At 43.6% G+C, this 25,337-nt stretch overlaps 2 protein-coding genes and 1 non-coding gene across 3 annotated transcripts in view; all 3 read left to right on the top strand.

The window, feature by feature from the left end:
• LOC144697491 (uncharacterized) overlaps positions 1 to 25,337 on the top strand; it is a 1,380,819-nt gene that overhangs the window by 312,860 nt on the left and 1,042,622 nt on the right. The gene's annotated exons all lie outside the window — the stretch shown is intronic.
• The window catches only part of LOC144697462 (uncharacterized), a 99,889-nt gene that overhangs the window by 67,116 nt on the left and 7,436 nt on the right, over positions 1 to 25,337 (top strand). The window contains 2 exon segments of the mRNA XM_078569434.1: positions 20,729 to 20,927; positions 21,257 to 21,519. Of these exon segments, the coding sequence (XP_078425560.1) occupies positions 20,729 to 20,927; positions 21,257 to 21,519 (462 nt within the window).
• On the top strand, positions 9,602 to 9,743 carry LOC144698605 (U4 spliceosomal RNA). Its single transcript, XR_013580548.1, has one exon. It is a non-coding gene; the product is annotated as a U4 spliceosomal RNA (small nuclear RNA).

Below are 25,337 nucleotides of genomic sequence, written 5' to 3'. Positions count from 1 at the left end.
GGGAAAGATCTGGCAAATGAAGTACAATGTGGGCAAATGTGAAATCATTATTTTGGCAGGAAGAATAAAAAAGAAGCGTATTATCCAATTGGTGAGAGATTGCAGAGCTCTGAGATTCAGAGGGATCTGGGTGTCCTAGTGCATGTATCACAAAAGGTTAGTATGCAGGTACAGTAACTAATTAGGAAAGCTAATCGAATGTTATCATTTATTGCGAGGGGAATAGATTACAAAAGTAGGGCGGTTATGCTTCAGTTGTATAGGGCATTGGTGAGACCACATCTGGAGTACTGTGTACAGTACTGGTCTTATTTAAAGAAATATGTAAATACATTAGAAGCAGTTCAGAGTAGGTTTACTAGACTAATACCAGGGTTGTCTCATGAGGAAAGGCTGGACAGGTTAGGCTTGTATCCACCGGAATTTAGAGAGTAAGAGGTGACTTAATTGAAACCGTTAAGATCCTAAGGGGTCTTGACAGAGTGGATGTGGAGAGAATGTTTCCTCTTGTGGGAGAATGTGGAGCCTGGGGTCACTGTTTAAAAATAAGAGGTTGCTCATTTAAGACAGGGATGAGGAGAATTTTTTTTCTCACAGAGGGTAGTGAGTCTTTGGAACTCTCTTCCTTCTCTCATGAGACAGTGGAAGCAGAGTCTTTGACTGTTTTTAAGGCAGAGCAAGAGAGATTCTTGATTAACAAGGGGGTGATAGGTTAACGGGGGTGGGGCAGGAATGTGGGTTTGAGGTTACAATCAGATCAGCCTTGATCTTATTGAATGGTGGGCAGGCTCGAAGCACCAAGTCGCCTATTTCTGCTCCTAATTTGTATGTTTATATGACTATGGAAGATACTGTGGCAAGATAAAGCTAGTAAGCCAGCAGCACATGATCATGGAGATGGATAGTGGTTGAAACCCCATTTAGAATAAGTTGGCAGAAGTAACAGTAAAATACTAAACATAGTTAAAATACACCCAGGATTAGAGACAGAGGAGCTTAGACAATAGCAGAGAGGTGATCAGGGAGGGCAGAGGTGAAACAGAGCAATGGATATACATGGATTCAGTTCCACAGTAAAGGAGCCACACCAGCAGCAGAGCCATAGGACCTCACACAGATAACAGAGCATTATAGATAGTCAAAAACACTCACCTCTGAAAGAATTTCACTCTTTTCCAAGTTAAAATCTGCTGGAGCCTGCAGCTGGAAAGATATCAGAAGCACTGGAGTAAGAGAAAAATCTCCCAGTTGAGGAAATACCCAGGGAGCGGGGTGATGTCACCGTGTAATTGTTGATGTGTGATGATGTCACCGTGTAATTGTCGATGTGTGATGATGTCACACACATGGACACAGAACATCTGGGTCTGTGCAAACCAGTGATCACCACACATTATGAAGGATGTGAGGGTCCTTGAGAGGGTGCAGAGGAGATTGACCAGAATGGTTGGAGGGATGAGGAAATTTAGTTGTAAAGTTAGGTTGGAGAAACTGGTGTTGTTCTCCTTGGAGTGATGGAGATTGAGGGCAAATTTGATTGAGGTGTACAAGTTTATGATTGGTTTCGATCAGGTAGATGAAGAAAAGCTGTTTCATTTGCTGATTGTAAAAAGAAGTACAGGGCATGGATTTAAGATTTTGGGCACGAGATACAGGGGGGTTGTGAGGAAGAGTGGTCTGTGGTTTATTCACCATCCTCTACTTCAGCTATTCTCCCATTAGCTGAAAATACAATGAGGTTAAATGAACAGATCCAATGAACTGATCTGTAACATTATGAATTATCTACAAAGTTGTCTCTCACCTTTACAGTGCAATGGAGGGTGGTTTACATCCTAAATCTGTAACTTATACCGTTAAGAATAGCTGCCAGGGAATCGCTTGATTTCAGGACAGGGCCAGTGTAAAGTTCAGTTAATGTGATTTCCAAGCAATGAAGAGGTGAATTTGCAATCCCTGTGCACCTTGTTTGTACATTTTCCAGATTAAAACTTGAATTTAATCCATTGTTCTCCATCTTGAGTATATTCAGGATGCAAAGCCATGAACATTTGGATACTCGGGGACACTCAATGGATATTGGGATAGGGCGAGAAAATAAGAGTGAAGGTGGAACGTTATTTAACGGTGGAGCAGGCTGAAGGGGCCGTATGGTCTACACCTACTCCTATCTCTTGTGTTCTTAAAAAATCACTGGTGCCAACCCTTCACTGCAGCTCATTGTGTTTTTGAGTGGAGATGATTTCTGTTTGTTACAAAGTGCAGGATGATCTGTTTAACTGACGGAGCTGGCTCCAGATTGCTAATGGCCTATTCCTACTATTTTGTTTCTGTTCTATTTCAGTGCCATAAGAAGTGAAGGGAATCATGGAAGGCACTTGTCAGTATGTTAGCGTGGCCGAGCGATCTAAGGTGTTGGATTCTGCTTCCAGTCCGTGTGGATTTGTCATTTTGAATCGCAACATGCCAAAGCTTCAAGTGGTGGGCATTTTGGGCCCTTCCTCAGTCAGCAGAGGATCAACTAGTGTTAGCTGAAATCGAGTCATAGTCATAGATTTATACAGCATAGATACAGGCCCACTGTGTCCTCGACGGCCATCAAGCCCCTATCTATTCTAATCCCATTTTCCAGCACTTGCCCAGTAACCCTGTATTCTATTGCATTTCTAGTGATCATCCAAATAGTTCTTAAATGTTGTGAGGGTTCCTGCCTCTACCACCCCCTCAGGCAGTGAGTTCCAGACTCCAACCATCCTCTGGGTGAAAAAGAAATCCTCTAATCCCCTCTAAACTTCCTGCCCCTTACCTAAAATCTATACCCCCTGGTTATTGACACCTCCGCTAAGGGGAAAAGTTTCTTCCTATCTACCCTATCTGTGTCCTCATAATTTTCTGTACCTCTATCAGGTCCCCGCTCAGCCTTCTCTGCTCTAAGGAAAGGAACTCTAGCCTATCTAGTCTCTCTTCATAGCTGAAATGCTCCAGCCCGGGCAACATCCTGGTGAATCTCCTCTGCACCCTCCCCAGTGCAATCACATCCTTCCTACAATGTGGCGACCAGAACTTACCCAGTACTCCAGCTATGGCCTAACTAGCATTTTATACAGCGCCAACATAACCTCCCTGCTCTTATATTCTATGCCTCGGCTAATAAAGGCAAGTATCCCATATGCCTTCTTAACCACCTTATCTACCTGCGCTTCAGTGAAGTATGAACATGTACACCAAGTACAATCCTTTGTACTTCCAAGGATCTTCCATTCATAGTGTATTCCTTTGCCGTGTTAGTCCTCCCAAAATGCATCACTTAACACTTCTCAGGATTAAATTCCATTTGCCACTGCTCTGCCCATCTTACCAGCCCATCTATATCATCCTGTGTTCTAAGGCTTTCCTCATTATTTACTACACCACCAATTCTCGTGTCATCTGCAAACTTACTGATCATACCTCCTATATTCACGTCTAAATCATTAATGTACACTGCAAACAGCAAGGGTCCCAGTACCGATCCCTGTGGTACTCCATTCATCACAGGCTTCCAATCACAAAAACAAACTTCGACCATCACCCTCTGCCACCTGCCACTAAGCCAATTTTGGATCCTATTAGCCAAATTGCCCTGGATTCCATGTGCTCTTACCTTCTTGACCATTCTCCCTTGCGGGACCTTGTCAAAAGCCTTAACTGAAGTCCATGTGGACTACATCAACTGCACTACATCAACTGTACCACCCTCATCGACACGAGTCACCTCCTCGAAAAATTCAATTAAATTTGTTAGACATGATCTTTCTCTGACAAAGCCATGTTGACTATCCCTGATTAATCACTGCCTCTCCAAGTGGAGATTAATCCTGTCCCTCAGAATTTTTTCCAATAGTTTCCCAACCAATGATGTTCGACTCACTGGCCTGTAATTACCTGGTCTATCCTTACAACCCTTCTTGAATCATGGTGCCAATACGCTGTCTCCAGTCCTCTGGAACCTCTCCTGCGGCCAGAGAGGATTTGAAGTTAGTGTCAGAGCCCCTGCAATCTCCTCCCTTGCCTCACATAGCAGCCTGAGATCTATCTCTTCTGGGCCTGAGTTATCCACTTTTAAGCCCACTAAAACAACCAATACCTCCTCCCTTTCAATGCTAATGTGTTCAAGTATATCACAGTCCCCTCCCTGATTTCTACACCAACATCTTCCTTCTCCATTGTGAACACAGATGAAAAGTAATCATTCAAAATCTCACCTCCATCCTCCAGCTCGATGCACAGATTGCCACTTTGGCCTCTAATGGGCCCTACTCTTTCCCTGGTTATCCTCTTGCCCGTAATATATTTATTAAATGCCTTGGGATTTTCCTTTATCTTTCCCGCCAGTGTTTTTGTTCATGCCCCTCTTCGCTCTCCGAATTACTCTTTAAAGTTCCCCCTATCACTTTCCATACATCTCCCGGGCTCCCACTGTTTTCAGCCCTCTGTATCTGCCATAAGCCACCTTTTTTTCCCCTTATCCAATCCTCTATATCCCTTGACATCCAGGGTTTCCTGGGCTTGTTGGTCCTACCCTTCACCTTTATGGGAACATGTTAGCCCTGAACTCTCACTATTTCCTTTTTGAATGACTTCTACTGGTCTGATGTAGACTTTACTACAAGTAACTTCCCCCAGTCCACTTTGGCCAGATCCTGTCTTATCATATTGAAATCGGTCTTCCTCCAATTCAGGACCTTTATTTCTGGTCCATCTTTTTCCTTTTCCATAACTAGAGTTATGGTCACTATCCCCAAAATGCTCCCCCACTGACACTTATACCACGTGACCATCCAAGGTCAAGTACCATCCTTCCTTACTGCAGTAATTGACCCTTGATCAATGGTGCAATGCCAACTCATCTTTTACACCGCCCCCTCCCCCCGGTTCACGCCTGAAGATTCTATACCCTCGAATATAGAGCTGCCAGTCCTGCCCTTCCCTCAGCCATGTCTTTGTGAGAGCAACAATATCATTTTTTACCTTATTCGTTCGTGGGATGTGGGCGTTTTTCCATTGCTGTGGGTCTGAAGTCACATGTAGGCCAGGCCAGCAGATTTCCTTCCCTGAAGGGCATTAGTGAACCAGGTGGGGTTTTATGACAATCGATCAGGTGGGGTTTTATGACAATCGGCAATGGTTTTGTGGCCCTCAGTAGATTTTTAATTTCAGATTTTTTTGATTGAATTCAGGATTGGCAGGTCCCCGGAGCATTACTAGTCCAGCGACAATACCAATACGCCACTGCCTACCATGTGATGTTCCCATGTGTTCGCCAAATCCTTCAATTCATCAGCCATACTTGTAAGACTCCTTGCATTAAAATAGATGCAAACCCAGCCTTGCATTATTCCCTTTTGCCTTAACAGGTCTATATTTGCTCTGCCTTCCAGACTGACTTAGTTTTTCTTCTATATTTGGCTGTGCATCACCCCCTACTGTACCTCCACTCTGTGTCCCACCCACCCCGGTCAAATTAGTTTAAACACCCTCCAATTGCACTAGTAAACCTCGTGCAACTCATCCAATTTGTACAGGCCCCACATTGACCAGAAACAGACCCAACGATCCAGGAATCTAAAGACCTCCCACCTGCACCATCTCTTCAGCCATGCATTCATCCTCTCTATTCTCCTATTCCTGTGTCAAACTGCCTCCTTCTGTGAGGGGGAAGAATGGGGAGATAGGACTGACTGTACTGTCAGTGTAGACAATGGGTAAAATCGCCTCCTTCTGTGAAGGGATAGAGTGGGGAGATAGGACTGACTGTCCTGTCAGTGTAGACACAGTGAGTCAACCCGTCTCCTTCTGTGAGGGGGAAGAGTGGGGAGATAGGACTGACTGTCCTGTCAGTGTAGACACAATGGGTCAAACCATCTCCTTCTGTGAAGGGATAGAGTGGGGAGATAGGACTGATTGCACTGCCAGTGTAGACACAATGGGTCAAACCATCTCCTTCTGTGCTGTACTTTCCTGTGACTTCACGATTTGACTCACTTCTGAAAGATGGATAAGGAAATTTCAGGAAGTTAGAGCCAATTCACCATTCGGCTCTCAGCAGCAATTTCAATCTCACTTTCATCTTTCATTCACTTTCAGCTGCCAAGGCTCCAAGATATGGTATTCCCTCCCTCAAACTCTCCACCTCTGTCACTCTCTCCCCTCCTTTAAGACGCTCCTTAAAACTCATCCCTTTTACCAAGTTCCTGGCCACCCATCCTAATATCTCCTTCTGGGTGGGTCACTATCAAACTTTGGGAATGCTTGCTGTGAAGTGCTTTGCAGTGTTTCATTGGATTAAATGTCAATCAGTGAAAATTATTATTGTTCAGCTCCACACGGTAGGAATGGAGCTGAGAGGACAGAAAGGAGCTAGCTCGGTCACTGGCATCTGCATCGTACGGCTGGGTAGAAATACTTCAACATTTGGGCTCTATTTCTAAGCTGGATTAGCTGTTTTCTTTGCATTTGTTCATGGGATGTGGGTGTGGACGCCACGAGTTAGGCCAGCATTTATTGTCCATCCCTAATTGCCTTGTTCAGAGCGCATTTAAGAGTCAACCACATTGCTGTGGGGACAGTTAAGACAGCAGATTTCCCTCCCTAAAGGACATTAGTTTTTTTCCCAACAGCCGGTACTGGTTATCATCAGACTTTTAATTCCAGATTTTTATTGAACTTATATTTCACCATCTGCCGTGGTGGGATTCAAACTTCGGTCCCCAGAGCATTACACTAAATCTCTAGAATACTAGCCTAGTGGTAACATCACTATGTCAATTTCAGCTACTGACCTGAAGCCTGATATTCACAAACACTTACAACTATCAGTTTAGTTGGATTTCTCCATTTACAGCAGTGGTCTTAAACTCAGAGGCCAGTTTAACAGTTTAAATGTTACAAATGTGCCGCAGCCTTCAGAGGACACGTGCGCAATAATTAAGAATATCCAGTTAAGATGGGATGGAAGTCACTTCCATTTAATAAAATGTCTTCCTTTGGATTTTATGAAGTCTGCTTAGCAAAAAAAACCCACCATAGCTGAAAGGGGGTGAATATAAAGTTTGAGGTTGCTGATTTAAATTTGATTACTTGCTTTGGTTGGCTGGAATCTTCAAAAGATGGGTTGGAAAATACGGTTGGAGCAGCGCACACAGGTTAATAAATTAATTAAATAAAAGTATTATATCGGCACATGAATAAATATCTTGTTTCGGTACCTTTTAAATAACATTTTGCTTTCATTTCTCCACTTAATATATTTGAGCCAAGTTTAATTATTGGCTCTGAAAGGTTGTATCATGATTAAGTCCTCTCTAACAGCACTGTGGGTGTACCTACGCCACATGGACTGCAGCGGTTCAAGAAGGCAGCAAACCATCAACTTTTCAAGGGCAAGTAGAGATTGGCAATAAATGCTGTCTCACATTCTGTGTATGGATACTCAAAACTGAAAAACTACCAATCACAAATTGAAAACAAGGCTAGAATCAATTGAAATACAGATCTGTAAAAATAATAATCGCAAAAGACGAATCTTGAAATTTACAAGTAAAAAACAAAGCTGGAAGCACTCAGCAGCATCAGCAGCTGGGGGTACATGATTCATCAGAACTGCTCTGTCCAGTTCCCAACAATATCTCAACATGAAGCAGGAAACTCTCTCCTCCCTGCTCCCACTCCTCCTCACTGAGTCTGAACTGGGGACAATGTGTCAACATGAGGCAGAAAACTCGCCTCTCTCTGCTCCCACTCCCTTCACTGAGTCTGAACTGAGTACAATGTCTCAACATGAAGCAGGAAACTCTCTTCTCTCTGCTCCCACTCACTGAGTCTGAACTGGGGACAATGTGTCAACATGAAGCAGGAAACTCTCTCCTCCCTGCTCCCACTCCCTTCACTGAGTTCGAACTGGGGACAATGTATCAACATGAAGCAGAAAACTCTCTTCTCCCTGCTCCCACTCCTCCTCACTGAGCCTGAACTGCTTACAATGTATCAACATGAAGCAGAAAACTCTCTTCTCCCTGCTCCCACTCCTCCTCACTGAGCCTGAACTGCTTACAATGTATCAACATGAAGTAGAAAACTCTCTCCTCCCTGCTCCCACTGCCCCTCACTGAGCCTGAACTGGGTACAATGTGTCGACATGAAGTAGAAAACTCGCCTCTCTCTGCTCCCACTGCCCCTCACTGAGTCTGAACTAGGTACAATGCACAAGGAGCCATTACTGTGCCCAGGGTTTTCTAAAATTATTATTTATAAATAACGTTCAAAGTAGTGTTACTATTAGTTATGTTAGAGTGAGTTAACACAACCGTTTAAACTACCCTCTGGGGAGCTTGGACACGTGCTCCCTGCAGACAGGGCATCATTTCACTTCACAAGATCTCAGAGGGAGGGTTAGCATACTCCCATCCCATAAGCCTTTCCTTCTCATTTCAACATTCCGGCTGATAAATAATGTTTCAATCTGCTGATATAATTTTAGAAAATAAGTTATAACTGATAAACTCAATCCCAGGCGAGAATGTGCAATGCGCTGAAATCAATTAATTTTGCTCACCACAAGTGTGAACAGTTTGCGTTTGCTAGACCACCACTTGTCCGGGGAGATTCCATTAGTTTTGCACAGTGGCAGTATTATTGAACCTGATTGTACTTTTGTGATGGTGATTTTGACCGCAAGTCCATCAGGCAGTGGTCGGCACGTAACGTCTTAGAGGCCCTGAGGGAAAAGGAGAGGGTGGATCCTGTGGGATGGTTCCCCGAGCAGACTGTCAAAGTCATTTGGCAGAATGCATCATCGCCAGAACTTTCCAACAAGCACCAAGTTGTAGCTTGGCTGGTGGTGAGAAAGGCCCTCCCCGTCAGATCCTTCCTACACGCCAGGAGTCTCACCCGCTCTGCACGTTGCCCTCGAGGTGGCTGTGGTGGGGAAGAGACTGTTGTTCACCTCCTTGTAGATTGTGCCTTTGCAAAGAAGGTCTGGAGAGAGATGCAGTGGTTGCTGTCGAGGTTCATCCCGAGCAGTTCTGTGACACAGGACTCTGTGCTCTACAGGCTGTTCCCAGGGACACACACCGAGACAACATCAACTGCAGCTGGAGGATCATCAACTCGGTGAAAGATGCTCTTTGGTCTGCCCGAAACTTGTTGGTCTTCCAGCGCAAAGAGTTGTCCCCGACCGAGTGTTGCAGACTGGCACATTCCAAAGTCCAGGACTACGTGCTGATGGACGCACTAAAGCTTGGGGCAGCTGCCGCAAAGGCACAATGGGGAAGGGCCGCTGTCTAAGACCTTTCTGCCACAGTGCACCGAGGGACTGGGAACTGTTTAAATCCCCTCGGGCTGTACAGCTCAAAATGATTGTCTGCAAATGATTGTAATATTGTTTGTACTGATGCACCTGGTGATACATGTTGTAAAAGTTGAACCTGATTGTACCTTTGTAATGGTGTTTTTGAAATGGTTTGGAATGTGGTTGAAGATATTTTATGAATAAAGTATATTTTTGCAAAAAAAAACTTTTGTGACGGTGATTTTGAAATGGTTTGGAATGTTCTTCCAGGTATTTTATGAATAAAGTATATTTTTCCAAACAAAAAAGTTTAACTGAGATGCGATTATTGCTTATTGAAAACTTTTCCCAATACCCAGCTATGATGACTTTTAACAAAGTCAGTATTAGCAATTTTTGTTCATCTCTTCGGAGACTGTTTATATATGTGAAAAGATAGTGAAATAAACCCAGAGGATTCTGTTAATATTCAGCAGGTAAGGCAGCATCTGTGAAGAGGTGAGTTTTCAGTATTTATTGGTTGTGTTGATTGAACTTTGTCACTGCTGGGGTTACTAATGCTGTTTAGACATATTCATGAAATTGATCCTGTAACATTTGTATCACTAAATATTTTCTCACCATTTACACGTTGCTGCATTTACCTGAGTGAGGGTTCAGCGGGAGTGTTGCTACATTCATTGATTTATGAATTTGTCCCCCTGCTGCCATTTAGCTTCTAATTAGAAAACAATGACATCTCCCATGTACTTATATCTAACCAATTAAAAATGTATGAAATTATTGGATTCAAACAAATCCATCAACTATTCACTCTTCCTCAGCTCTGCAGCGCGTGAGACAGGGAAAAGTAGAAAGCAGCAATTATCTGGCCCAACACTCTCCAACAGCCAGCAGGGGAAAGTGGCAATTGAGTTTCAATCAGCGTGTTGCTGCCCATCTCTGGGATGCAGATACTGCAACAGGGGCTAAATCTCCCACTGCACCAAGCACGGGCTCAGGAAATCGCAGATAGATGATATCCCATTCACAAAAACCCGAGCAGCATTTACAGAATGTAAGAGTGAGTTAGTCACAAATAGAAGTAACATGCCACTTTCTAAATCTTTTCATTGGATGTGTTCATTTCATCTTAAGTTCCGCTTGTGGGAAAATGGCTGAAAGAGAGGTTGGGAAATAACAGCTTGAAACCATAGTCCTCTCTCCCACTGCAATACTGATCCTTCCAATATGCAGACATTTGGGAGAAATAATGAGTTTGAAGTCTCAGATTAGCTCCTTCTTTATATAATTAGATGGATCTAGAAGCACTGGAGAAGATGCAAGAAAGGTTTACTGGAATTATGCTAAAATTAGAAATTTATCTAATTCAAAAAAGATTGAACAGGTTAAAAAGGCTTTCAGTAGAGAAAAGGGTGAGGGATGACCTCAGCAAAGCCATTAATTTTGGAAAGGGGTTTGGAAGATGTTTCCACTTACGGATAGACAAGAATCAATGTAAATTAGTCACCAGTAAATCCAATGTCCAATTCAGAGGCAACGTCTTTAACCAGAGACAAAAGCAGAAAATGATGGCAATACTCAGCATATCTGGGAATGTTTGTGGATTGAGAACCAGAATTATGTTTTCAGGTCTGTGCACTGATTCAGTCACAGACCTAAAATGAAAACTATGTTTCTCTCCCCTCTGATGCTACCAGAGCTGATTTAGTTCCAAAATATTGTGTTTTATTTCAGAGTTATAGCATCGCCTTTCTCTTTTCTTTGAGTAGAATGTAGAACTCATTGCCAGAAGGATTAGAGAACCAAGTCTGAGTTGGACAATCCTGGATAAAGTCGCACTATGAAAACATAATTCACCAACTGAATGTGGAAAAGAGAGTGAGGGATGACCTTACAGAGACCTTCCAGATAATTTTCAGTTGTGGGTGGATGAAAATAAATATAAGTTCATCACCAATAATTCTAATGTGCAATTCAGGAGCAACTTGTTTAACCAGAAATATAGCAGAACGTGCTGCAAATAGGAGCATCTGTAGGATTAGAAACAGAGTTAAGTTTTCATATTTTCTGTTTTTATTTCAGATTTGTAGCATCCGATTTTCTCTGATTGTAGATGATTGAGAATGTACAACTCATCATCAGAATGGTTTGAGATCCCAGTGTGAGCTGGAAACTCAGGGGCAAAATGAAACTGTGAAAGGATTGTGCACCTGCTGAATTGCGACATTCTTCCTGACATAACGGAGTTTAAATGTCCTGTGTATGGGAAGAAAAATCACTTGTTCACACTGCCCACCGAGATTCCATTGAGTTCACATCTAACTGGAGGGGGTTGTTCTGCTGTTATTTACACCTGGGACAAAACTATGGCAGACGTGCACTTTGTTTGTCATGTAAATTGACTGAATAATTTTAAATATTGGCCCTGGGCTCGATTCGTCATCGTATCACAAAGATAATTTTCTTGTCAAAAGAAAGCCTTTCAATGGCAGCCCAGTTACCCAGCATTCAAAGGGGAGCAGAATGTGCCCTATCCTCAGCACAGCTGCTCAACGCGCATGCGTATTACCATGTGTGCGCGTTTGGCGCATGCGCAGTACTGGTCTGTGACTGAAGCCGCTCAGAGCGGGTTAGAGAATGTCGAGTGGAGCAAACTAACAGAGTTAGTGGGTGTGTGAGGAGGAATGGAGCCAGCGGAGTGGGCAGGGAGTCTTCATAAAGACACATCGCAAGCCGCAGACCCCAAATAACAAGATACCGGTCTTGGGTTTACAGAGAACGGGCCTAAAAAGTCTGGAATTCTCCCTTCGCCAGGTCCGGGGTAACGGCCGCCATCTTTATAGGGGGCAATGTGCAGCAGGGCGCATGCGCGGCTATCATGGTCCAGGTAGCTGGAGGAGAGAATGTTGTAAATTTTTATCCTGGACTGACAGGGATGGATTTTGGAAACTCATTTTACAGGGGGTTAGAAGGCGAGGATTTACAGACTTGGGAAGTCAAGCCAAGCATCACATGAAGATCTGACAGAGTCACTCGATTCATCAGAACATGGATCCTCTTTTTCTAATGCTCTGCACAAACCATTTCCCAAACCTGTTACTGTCAGCCCAGGGTATAAAGGATTTTATCGCACTCTGAGTGTAAGCATTGAGTTCATACACAGGTCATTAACACTCACTGTGTAAAAACGTTCTTCCTTACATCTCCCCTCTAGACCTTGCCCCAAATCTTAAATCTGTGTCTATAATCCTTTTAGGATCAGCGAATAGGAACAGCTTTTTAACTGCCTGATGTAAACCAGTCATAATCTTGTACACCTCTATCAAATCTCCCCTCAATCTACTTTGGTCCAAGGAGAACACCAGTTTCTCCAACCTAACCTTGCAACTAAAATCCCTCATCTCTCGAACCATTCTGTTAAATCTCCTCTGTACCCTCTCAAGGACCCTCACATCCTTCACAATGTGTGGTGATCACTGGTTTGCACAGACCCAGATGTTCTGTGTCCGTGTCTGTGACATCATCACACATCGACAATTACACTGTGACATCATCACACATCGACAATTACACTGTGACATCACCCCGCTCCCTGGGTATTTCCTTAACTGGGAGATTTTTCTCTGACTCCAGTGCATCTGATATCTTTCCAGCTGCAGGCTCCAGCAGGAGATTTTCAAATTGAAAACGATGTAATTGTTTCAGAGATGAGTATTTTTCACCATTCATCTACAATTTAGAGCTTTTAGTGAAACGCTTTGTTATCAGTGAGAGGTTCTACGGCTCCCGGGCTGGTGTGGCTCCTTTACTGTGGATCTGAATCCATGTCCATCCATTGCACTGTTTCACCTCTGCCCTCCCCGATCACCTCTCTGCCATTGTTTACCTTCCTTTGCCTCTAATACTGGGTGTATTTTAGCTCTATCTTGGATTTTACTGTTACTTAGAACCATAGAAAAGTTACAGCACAGAAGGAGGCCATTGGGCCAATCTTATCCATGCAAGCCCGAGGACACCCAGGTGTCCTTTCTAATCCCTCCTTCCTGCACCCAGCCCATAGCTCTGCAGCTTACAGCACTAAAGGTGCAGATCCAAGTACCTTTTAAAAGAGTTTAGAGTTTCTGCTTCTACCACCAACTTGGGCAGCGAATTCCAGACACCCACTACCCTCTGCGTAAAAAAATTCTTCCTCATGTCCCCCCTGCACCTTCTGCCACTTATCTTGAATCTATGTCTCCTGGTTCTAGAATTCTCCACCAAGGGAAACAGTTTTATCCTGTCCACTCTATCTATTCCCCTCAATTTTGTACACCTCAATCAAGTCACCTCTCAGCCTTCTTTGTTCTAAGGAAAATAACCCCAACCTATCCAATCTCTCCTCGTAGCTACACTTTTCTAACCCTGGCAACATTTTTGTAAACCTCCCCTGCACTCTCTCCAGAGCTATTACATCGTTCCTGTAATGTGGTGACCAGAACTGCACACAATACTCCAGTTGTGGCCTCACCAGTGTTTTATACAATTCCAACATTATATCCTTACTTTTATATTCTATACCTCTGCCAATGAAGGAGAACATTCCATCTGCCTTCTTTACAACCTTGTCTACTTGAACTGCTGCCTTCAGGGACCTGTGTACTTGTACGCCAAGATCTCTCACTTCATCTACCCCTCTTAGTATATTCCCATTTATTTTGTAATCCTTGTAACAGTTTGACCTCCCTAAATGTATGACCTCACACTTCTTTATGTTAAAATCCATCCGCCACTTTACCGCCCACTCCACCAATCCATCTATATCGTTTTGGAGATTATGGCTACCTCTACACTATCCTCTACTCGGCCAATCTTTGTGTCATCTGCAACAGTCCATGCAGATTCACCATGATGCAACAAATATGAGGTGAGGCCAATGAAATGAGCAAATCCCTTCCTACACACGGAGAAAGTGAACTCTCCAGTGTGAGTACACCGATGAATTTCCAGGTCTTATTAAACCCTATTTCACAGCCCCCAGATTTCCATGGTTTTTCCCCAGTGTGACTGTGTATGTGTTTTGAAAAGTCAGGTGATTGGCTAAAACACCATCCACACTCAGAACATGGGTATAATTTCTCCCCACTTTGAACAGGGCTTTTTGCTTCCATGGTCAAAGGCCAAGGTTTTTCAGGTCCTTCTCATTCGAGTAACTCTAAGGTCTTGAGATGATGCTTGGTTTCAGCTCCCTGTCTGAAAATCTACCCGTAAAAGGATTTTACAGAAACTAACACTAAGTACAGGATAGAAATTCAGGACATATATTTCTATTGCTTTGAATTAGCTGCATATAAATCCCCCTCCTGTAAAATACGTTTCTAAAAGCCATCACTGTCATATTACAAACAGGTAGAGGCATCATAGTTTACTGAAAATGAAACTGTGTTTGACAAATTTATTAGAGTCCTTTGAGGATGTAACAAGTAGGGTGGATAAAGGGGAACCAGTAGATGTTGTGTATTTGGATTTCCAAAAGGCATTCAATAAGCTGTCACATAAAATAAGGTGTTGAGGGTGGTGTGTTAGCCTGGATAGAGGATTAGCTAACTAACAGGAAATAGAGTCAGGATAAATGGGTCATTTTCAGTTTGGTAAACTGTAACAGGTGGAGTGCCACAGGGATTAGGACTTAACTATTTATAACCTATATCAATGACTTGGTTGAATGGACCTCGTGTATTGCAGCTGAATTTTCTGGCAGTACGAAGATAGGTAGGGAGGCAAGCTGTGTCAAGTCTGAAAAGAGATTTAGATAAGTTAAATGGGAAAAATTTGGCAGACTGAGTATAATTTGAGAAAAAGTGAGGTTGTCCACTTTGGAAGGAACAATAGAGAAGCAGAGTATTATTTAAATAGAAAGAGACTGCAGAATGCTCTGATACAGAGGGATCATGGTGCCCTGGTACATGAATCACCAAAAGTTAGCATGCAGGTACAGCAAGTAATTCAGAAGGCAAATTGAATGCCGGCCTTTATTGCAAACGGGTTAGAGTATAAAAGTCGTAAGTTTTGGTACAACTGTACAGGTTATTGGTGAAACCACACCTAGGGCAGGATTTTCCACACCTGCCCGGTTCTGGGATCTCCTGGTTCCGCCGCAAGTCAATGGACTTCTGGCTGGGGCACCGCCTCGCCCGCGGTAGATCCCGCCTACAAAGGGGCCGGAAAGTCCTGGCCCCAGAGCACTGTGTACAGCTTTGGTCTCCTTACTTAAGGAGGGATGGGCCCAGCGTGTCCACTCTGAACCAAGTTTGCTGCTCCCTCTGTGTCCAGCACTGTCTGCGTCCCTGGCACAAGGAAACAGAATTTCAAACAAAAGGAAGGAATCTGTCAGCATTTAAATGATATTTACAAAGAATTGAAGGGGTTTCTCAGAGAGTTGAGATCTTCCTTTATTATCAGAGAGCTGGACATCAGACTGTCTCCTGTCAATATGGAGCTCCATTGTGGGGCTGGGACCACCGTTGAAGGAGCTGCCAATGAGTCCCACTCCCCTGCCCTTTCCCCAGAGCCTTCATTAGAATCATAGAATGGTTACAGCATAGAAGGAGGTCATTCGGCCTATCATGTCCATGTCCATGCTGGCTTTCTGAAAGAGTTACTCAGCTAGTCCCACTCCCAAGCCATTTCCTCGTAGCCTTGTGCATTTGTTTTCTTCAGATAGTTATCCAATTCTGTTAGAAAGACATGATTGAACCTTCCTCCACCACACTCTCAGTCAGTTCACTCCAGATTCTAACCACTCTCTGCGTAAAAAGGGTTTTCCTCATGTTACCATTGCTTCTTTTGCAAATCATCTTTAATCTGTGTCCTCTGGTTCTTGACCCCTCTGTCAATAGGAACAGTTTCTCCTGATCTACTCTGTCCAGATCCCACATAATTTTGACCCTTTCTATCAAATCTCCTCTTAATCTTCTCTTCTCTAAAGAGATCAGCCCCAGCATTGCCAACCTATCCTCATAACTGAAGTTGTTCAGCCCTGGAACCATTCTCATGAATCTTATCTGCCTCATCTTCAATGCCTTCACATCCTTCCTAAAGTGTGGTGTCCAGAATTGGACACAAAACTCCAGTTGAGGATGAACCAGTGTTTTATTCTGGTTTCTCATAACTTTCTTGTTACTCTCGGGGAGTTGAACACCAGCCTTTCTCCTGTCGACATAGAGCTGCCTTATAGGGCTGTGATCACCTTTGAAAGAGCTGCCAATTAGCCCCTTTCCCCAGAGCCCTGCAAACTTTACCTTTTAACCGGAGATCACTTTGGAAAGTTATGATTGAATCTGCTCCCATCCCCTTTCAGGCAAAACATTCCAGATCATAATTTATTGAGTAAAAAATGGTTCCTCATCTTCCTGATGGATTTTTGCCAATTATTTGATGTGAAGTGTTTAATTGTTGGTTTTATGTTAAATACATTTCCTGAGTGGATTTAAGGAAACACGCTCATGACATCTTAGATAGACCAAACACACGACACACTGTATGTTTGAAACAAAGCTGATTTGAGTTATTGAAGTTTTAAACTCCAGCCACATTCCAGGAGTTATTAACATCAGCAAAAGAAAAATCACCCCGACTGTCAGAATTAAAATGGTTCAGTCCTGAATGTGACTAACAGCAGCAAGAACAGAGAATCCAGCTCCTGCAGTGACTTCTGAACTCTCAGGTATCTCAGCAGGGTGGATAACAGTGAATCCCATCCCACACTCAGAGCAGGTGAACAGCGTCTCCCCAGTGTGAACTGGCTGGTGTCTCAGCAGATGGGATGATTCAGTGAATCCCACCCTCTCCCAATCATCTAATTGCTAAATACTTTAAATCTAACACACACCCACCCCCACCACCCAGTTACTGATCTGTCTGTTAAAGGAAATAGATTCTTCCCTTCCACTCTATCTGGGCCCCTCATACTTTTATACATCTCAGTTAAATCTCCCCTCAGCCTCCTCTGTTCCACAGAAAACAATCCCAGCCAATCCAATCTTTCCTCACAGTTAAAATTCTGCATTCCTGGTAACATCCTTGTAAATCTCCTCTGTACCCTCTCTGGTGTGAACATATCCTTACTGTAATGCAGTGACCAGAACTGTACTCAGTAATTTAGCTGCGGTCTCACTAGTGTTTTACCCACCTCTAGTGTAACCTCCCTGATCCAGTAATAAAAACTGAAAATGCTGGAAATACTCAACAGCTCTGGCAGCATCTGTGGAGAGAGTGGAGTTTCAGGTCTCTGATCTTTCATCAACAGAAAATATTGGAAATATTCCCTGTTCTTGTATTCTATGTCTCAGAATAGTATCCTGTTTGACTTTTTAATCATCTTATCTATCTCTCCTGTCACTGTCAGGGGTCTGTGGACATGCATAGAGTCATAGAGGTCTACAGCACAGAAAAAGGCCCTTCGGCCCATCGAGTCTGCATCGGTCAAACAAGTACCTCACTATTCTAATCCCATTTTCCAGCACTAGGCCCATAGCCTTGTATGCCATGGCAACGCAAGTGCGCATCCAAATAATTCTTAAATGTTATGAGGGTTTCTGCCTCCACCACCCTTTCAGGCAGAGAGTTCCAGATTCCCAACACCCTCTGGGTGAAAAAATTCTTCCTCACATCCCCTCTAAACCTCCTGTCCCTTACCTTAAATCTATTCCCCTTGGTTATTGATCCCTCCACCAAGGGGAAAAGTTCCTTCCTGTCTACCCTATCTATGCCCCTCAATTTTACACACCTCAATCATGTCCCCCCTCAACCTCCTCTGCTCCAGGGAAAATAACACCAGTCTATCCAATCGCTCCTCATAACTAAAACTCTCCAGCCCAGGCAACCAGGTAAATTTCCTCTGCACTTTCTCTAGTGCAATCACATCCTTCCTATAATGCAGATTCCAGAACTGCACACAATACTCTAGCTGTGGCCTAACCAGCGTTTTATACAGTTCCAGCAAAACCTCTTATATTCCATGCCTCAGCTAATAAAGGCAAGTATCCCATATGCCTTCTTAACCTACCATTCATCGTGTATCCCGGTGCCTTGTTTGTCCTGCCCAGGTGCATCACCTCACACTTATTCAGATTAAATTCCATTTGCCACTGATCAGCCCACCTGACCAGCCCATCTATATCCTCCTGTTATCTAAGGCTATCCTCCTCACTATTTAACATCCCACCAATTTTCGTGTCTTCCGCAAACTTACTGAGTGACCCTCCTACATTCAAGCCTAAGTCATTTATATATACCACAAACAACAAGGGACCCAACACCAATCCCTGTGGAACCCCACTGGATACAGGCATCCAGTCACAGAAACACCCCTCGACCATCACCCTCTGCTTCCTGCCACTCAGCCAATTCTGGATTCAATTTGCCAAATTGCCTTGTATCCCATGGGCTCTTACCTTCGTTATCAGTCTCCCATGCGGGACCTTATGAAAAGCCTTGCTGAAGTCCAAGTAGATAACATCAAATGCATTGCCCTCATCTGCACACCTGGTCATCTCTTCGAAAAATTCAATCACTTCTGCTGACTGTGTCTAAATGAGGTTTCCACTGCTGCCCATCTCCTGACCATGTGCTGCTGTCGCACCAGCTTTATCTTCCCCCAGTATCTCTCATAGTCAGGAATTGTTTTTCCTGCACTATAGTCCATTTCTCTTCCACTTCTGAGCTAATATTGACCATCAAATTCTGCAGCATTTTTATTCCCGATAATCCATTCTGCACACCCTGAAATGTTTACTCTGTTTCTCTCTCCGCAGATATTGCCTGACCTGCTGAGTATTTCCAGCATTTGCTCTTTTTATTTCAGATTTCCAGCAGCTGCAGTATTTCGCTATTATTTTATTGCAGGCGTTGCTCACAGAACCGAGTCTAGAAACACAGACGGACCAATTAAGAGCCGGTTTGTATCAGGGTGGATGTTGGTTACAGAAGCTGGTCCCTAGCCTCCAGTGTAGGCACTTTCTCATCGAGGCACAGAATCATTGAATCATTGTGTCCGTACTGGCTCTCCGCAAGAGCAAGTCAGTTAGTCCCACTCCCCTACCCTTTTACTAACAAGACCAGCAAATATTGCCAATCCCCAGTTGCCTGTGGGGAAGATGATGTTTGACCTTCTTGAACCGCTGCAGTCCGTGTGGTGAAGGTGCTCCCACAATGCTGTTAGGTAAGGAGTTACAGGTTATTCACCCGGCGATGATGAAGGAACAGTGATATATGTCCAAATCAACAACAATAATTTGTATAGTGTGTTTTCTTGTATTAGACCTTTTCAACAAGTTTCACAGGAGCTCCTGTTATAAACCCTGAGCCTTTGTAGGTCAGTGAGCACAGGGGTGATGGGTGAACAAGACTTGGTGCGAGTAAGCACACGGGAGCAGAGTTTTGGATGACCTCAAGATTACAGGGAGGTTGATTGTGGGAGGCCAGCCGGGAGTGCATTAGGATAGTTAAGTCGAGAGGTAACAAAGGAATGGATGAGAATTTCAGCAGCAGATGAGCTGAGACTGGGCTGGAGTCGGACAATGTTACTGAGGTGGAAATAGGCGGTCTTGGTGATGATGTGGATATGTGGTTGGAAGCTCATCTTGGGGTGAAATATTTCACCTTGGTTGTGAACAGTCTGGTTCAGTCTCAGACAGTTGGCAGGCAGAGGGATGGAGTCGGTGTCTGGGGAGTGGAGTTTGTAGTGGGGACTGAAGACAATGGCTTCAGTCTTCCCAATATTCAAATGGAGGAAATGTCTGTTCACCCAGAACTGGATGTCAGACAAGTCAGGACGATGTGTGACTTGGAGGGGAACTTGGAGGTGATGATGTTTGCATACACCTGCCACCCTGGTCCTTCTGGGAGGGTGAAGGTTTGGGAAATTCTGTCAAAGTTTTGGATGTGTTGTAGCTATATTTAATGCCTCTCCTTCACCCCCTACTGCTCCTACTCTCTCTTTTTCTCTTCCATCTCCGGTAGAAGCCATAGTCTTTTGTCAGCCCAGACCAGGTGGCAGGTTCCCTTCTCAGAAGGACGCTAGTGAACCAGTTGGGTTTTTATAACAATCCAGCAATTTTCATGGTCACTTTTTCCTCGTGCTGGCCCCACAAATTCCCAGATTCATTCAGCTCAATTTCACAACCTGCCTTTGTGTTTTTGTGGGTTCTCTCTCACTCCCTTTTTTTCTGTTTTAAATCAATTTCACAGGGTATTAGAAGGGGAGGATTTGCAGTCGGGAAACTCAAACCAAACATCACACCAGGATTTAAAGGAGTCGCCCATTTATTGTAACCTAAATATCATTGGATTTTGAACATTGAAGGAAAAAGCACCGTTCACCATGGGGAGAAACTGTACTGTGTGTGGATGAGGCTTCAGCCAATCCTCTAGCCTGTCAGAACACAAGCGCAGTCACACTGGGGAGAAACCATGGAAGTGTTGGGATTGTGGGAAGGGATTCCATTCCCCGTCTGAGCTGGAAACTCATCAACACAGTCACACTGGGGAGAGACCGTTCACCTGCTCTCAGTGTGGGAAGGGATTCACTACCTCCTCCACTCTGCTGTCACACCAGTGGGTTCACACTGAGGAGAGACCTTTTCAATGTCCAGACTGTGGGACGTGCTTTAAGAGGTCCAGGGAACTGATGTTCCTTCAACGTGTTCACACTGACAAGAGACCGTTCAGGTGCTCTCACTGTGGGACTGGGTTCAGGTGGTCATCTCAACTCACTGTACACCAGCGAGTTCACACTGGGGAGAGGCCGTTCACCTGCTCCCAGTGTGGAAGTGGATTCACTTGTGCATCCAACCTGCTAACGCACCAACACATTCACACTGGGGAGAGACCATTCAGCTGCTCCCAGTGCGGGAAGGGATTCATTCAACTCACCTGTTGAGGCACCAGCGAGTTCACACTGGGGAGAAACCATTCAGGTGCTGTCACTGTGATACTGGGTTCGAGCGATCATCTCAGCTCACTGTACACCGGCGAATTCACACTGGAGAGAGGCTGTTCACCTGCTCCCAGTGTGGAAATGGATTCACTCGTTCATCCAACCTGCTGACACACCCTCGCATTCACACTGGGGAGAAACCATTCACTTGCTCTCAGTGTGGGAAGGGATTCACTCAGTCATCCCATCTGCTGAAACACTAGCAAGTTCACAAGTAACCACTGGATTTTGCTGCTAATCACATCCAAGACTGAACCATGTTCATTGGGGTCTATTTCTGCTGATGTTAATAAACTCCAACCCTGTTTTGTGTTAATTCATGTTTATACATTGCTTTCTGTTTCAGTGTGTCAAGTCTTTTGAATATCTCTAACACAAGTTAGTTCCTTTTGAAGGCCTCTCCATCTCCCGTCTCCTCCATCCTCACCTCCGACAACAAATATGAAGAGCTCATGGAGCTTCTTTGTCACTAAGATTGAGACAATCCGATCAGCTGCCTCTGCTGCTTCCCTCCCTTCCACTAGCCCACCGGGACAAACTGTCTCTAAAGTTCTCCCTTGTCTGGGCCCTGAACTTGCATCTCTCTCAGTGCCCATCTTGTCCATGAGACCCACCTCCTGCTCCATTGATCCTATTCCCACTAAACTGCTGATAACCCAACTTCCCCGTGTTCACTGATATTGTTCACAATTCTCTCTCTTCGGGGACTGTCCTTGTCTCCTTCAAATCTGCCATCATCGCCCCCTCAATAAACAAATCCTTTAACCCACCATCTTTACAAACAACTGCCCATCTCCAACCTCCCGCTCCTCTCCAAACACCTTGAACATGTTGTCACCTCCCAAATCTGTGCCCAACTTTCCCAGAGCTTCATGTTTGAATCCCTCCAATCAGGTTTCTGCCCTGCCACAGTACTGAAACATCTCTGATCAAAGCCACCAATGACATCCTATTTGACTATGACAAAGGTAAACTATCCCTTCTTGTGCTTCTTGACCTGTCTGCAGCCTTTGACAATGTTGACCACACCATTTTGCTCCAACACCTCTCCACTGTCGTCCAGCTGGGTGGGTCTGCTCTCTCCTGGTTCCATTCTTCTCTATCTTATCATAGTGTTACGATCCCAGCTGATGTTAATACTGGACAACTCAGATCCCAGAATGAAACCTGGCTTGATAGATCCTAACTTTTTTTTAGAAACTGGAGCAAAATTACTGAACAAATTCACAGGAGTCTGCTTATGAACTTCTAATGCAAAGAATAAAACATTTATTAAAGCAAGAAGAAAGAAGAAACTCTATCACACCAGACAGAAAGGCTAGAAATATCTCAATGCAAACAAAAGAATATAATTTAAATTCATACTATTCCTTTACCCACCAATATCTTTACACACACACACACACTAACCAGTGAAGAGTTACCACTAGCTTGACACAAGGGCTTCTCCCTTAGTACTGGCATTGCTGCAAATGGTTTTCTTCCAGTGAATTCCTGATCATTCACTTGAAGCTTCTCACCCAACATGTCCCTCTCCCCGAGACACCCAAACATGCATTCTGAAGTCACAGTTTTTTCAACTGCAGAGCAAACAAATGAGTTCCCTAAACTCAGTATTCCTTTAGGACCTCTGCTAAACAGATAACTTTATTGAGCACTATAACTGATTATTCAGTTAACTACTGCCCATATTGACCTTGTATTTATTTCTCAGAGAGCTTGAAATCCTTGTCCTCTCTCTGAAACACACTGAACAATCCCTCTGTCAACTCCTGTCTTTTTTTGCCTGTGTCTGTGTGACTGGATCACTGTTGCTTGGCAACAGTAAAGCTTTTTTACTTTGTGTTTTCTTTTTCTAGAATCACTGAACTTTCAACCCCTTCTAACTCATTTGTTTAATTTCAAGAGTTGTAAAGCATCATTAGAAATGTTTAAATGGAAACAAACCCAAAAGAGCTGAAACTTTTTAATCACAGTCTATCCAGACTCCCAGGCACCAAGGTTCATAAAGAAAATTTAAATGAATCTGCAAGCATTTTTACCTTTCTTAAAAAAAATATATACAAATTTAACTCAAAATTACACATTGTTCATAACAATAGCCAGAAAATCACTTGGAATGTCTTCCCTTCCCACTCCCAGTTACCTTTGGTGTCCCCAAAGGATACAGCCTTGCCCTCCTCTTATTTCACGTTAACATGCTCCCCACAGCGACATCACCTGAAAACACAGTGTCAGTTATCACATGTACACTGACAGTGCCCAGCGTGACCCCACCACCACCTCTCTCCACTTTTATTAAATTATCAGATTGTTTGTCTGATAACCAGTGGTGGATGTGCAGATATTTCCTCCAATTAAATATTGAGAATTCTGAAGGCATTGTTTTCATTCATAGCTACTAACTCCATTCCTCTCCCTGGCAATTGTCTGAGACTAAATCAGACTTTTGCACTCTTGATGTCATGTTTGACCTGAGATGAGCTTCTGACTCGGGTGTCTGTGTCCCGGTGATTTTCCAGTTACACTGATGATTTAAATATTTCCCCACAGACAGAACAGACAAACATTTCTCCTTCCATAATCAGAGGCTGATCACATATGAATTAACTGATTCCATAAGATCTTGTTGAGATTTTGGGTTTGAGTTTCCCATCTGAAAATCCCCTCCCTCTAGTACCCTGCAAACAGAGTTTATAAAAGCCATCAGTGTAAGTACAGGATGGAAATTCAGAACAGACAACTCTAGTTTCTATGGAATATTCTTTTTCCTTTCGCTCCCTCAAATCTATAAATCCCTGTCCCAAATACTCCTCCCCCCCTCTGATCATTGTTCCAGATTCAGTGCCCGGTCTCCTACTAATTCTTTTCTCCTCTCCAGATTCTCTCTCTTCCTGTCCTTAAAGTGGTGACTCAGGCTGTGGGTCAATCCCACTCCTTTACTCTATTTCTACCAAATAATTCAGCTCACAACACCAAATCATCTTTAATGGCTTTATCAGTCATTTTAAATGTTTGGAAAGAATCACCTTTTCTCAATTGTGAAGAACAGAAAGGCCAGTGGTTAGCATGGAGTTTCCTTCTCCCAAGGTTTTTTCAAACAAGCTGTGTCTATCGGAGTTACATTTATACAGACTCACTCACAGAGGAGTGTAATTACATGACAGAGAAAAAGACCATTGGCCCAGCCAGTCGAGGTTGGTGTTTATGAACCACTAGATCCTTCTCCCATCTTTCTTCATCTAAATCTATCATAGTAACCATCTATTCCCTTGCCCTCTTGTGCTTGCCTAGATTCCTCTTAAATAATATTAGATGCGATTTCTTGATTGGACAACACTTACTAAACAATCATGATTGCGCCAAGAATTACACTAACAACCAATTTAAGTTTGTCAGTCGGTCTCACAGTGTGGTTCACTTACACGTGCTAGAAGCTGCATATATTCACACACTGGGCCCTGTCCTTTGCAAAAAAAAAGGAACACATCCACATATTGCACCTTTTTCAACTAAACAAAAGCTATACGGTTCACTTTAACCACTCCCAGTGGCACTGAGTTCCACTTTTTCACCGCACTTTGGGTGAAGAAGTTTCTTCTAAATCCCCTTTTGGATTTCTTGGAGACAATCTGATATTGATGGTCTCTAGTTATGCCTTTCGCCACAGGAGGAAACATTCTCTCTGCATCCACTCGATCAAAACCTCTCATCATTTTAAAGACTGCAATTAGCCTCAGCCTTATTTTCTCAAGAGAGAAGCAAACAAGTCTGTCAATCCTTTCCTGATATGTCTACCTGCACATTTCTGGTATCATCATTATAAATCTGCTCTGGGCCCTATCCAGTGACTCAATATCTTTTTCTATAATATGATGACCAGAACTGCCCTCGTCATTATGGCTGGTAAGATTTAGGTTCTGGAGTCACAGATGACCCAAAAACGGGTATTGAGCTCAGAATTGATTTGAAAGTTTTTTTATTGAGAAGCAACAGTTTAAATATGATGCAGAGGCTAAATAGATGGTAAAA

Source organism: Cetorhinus maximus, chromosome 23, assembly GCF_964194155.1.
Source record: "Cetorhinus maximus chromosome 23, sCetMax3.hap1.1, whole genome shotgun sequence".
NCBI classification, from domain to species: domain Eukaryota; kingdom Metazoa; phylum Chordata; class Chondrichthyes; order Lamniformes; family Cetorhinidae; genus Cetorhinus; species Cetorhinus maximus.
The sequence above is the reverse complement of the archived record's forward strand: the minus strand, read 5'-3'. Positions and strand labels throughout refer to the sequence as shown.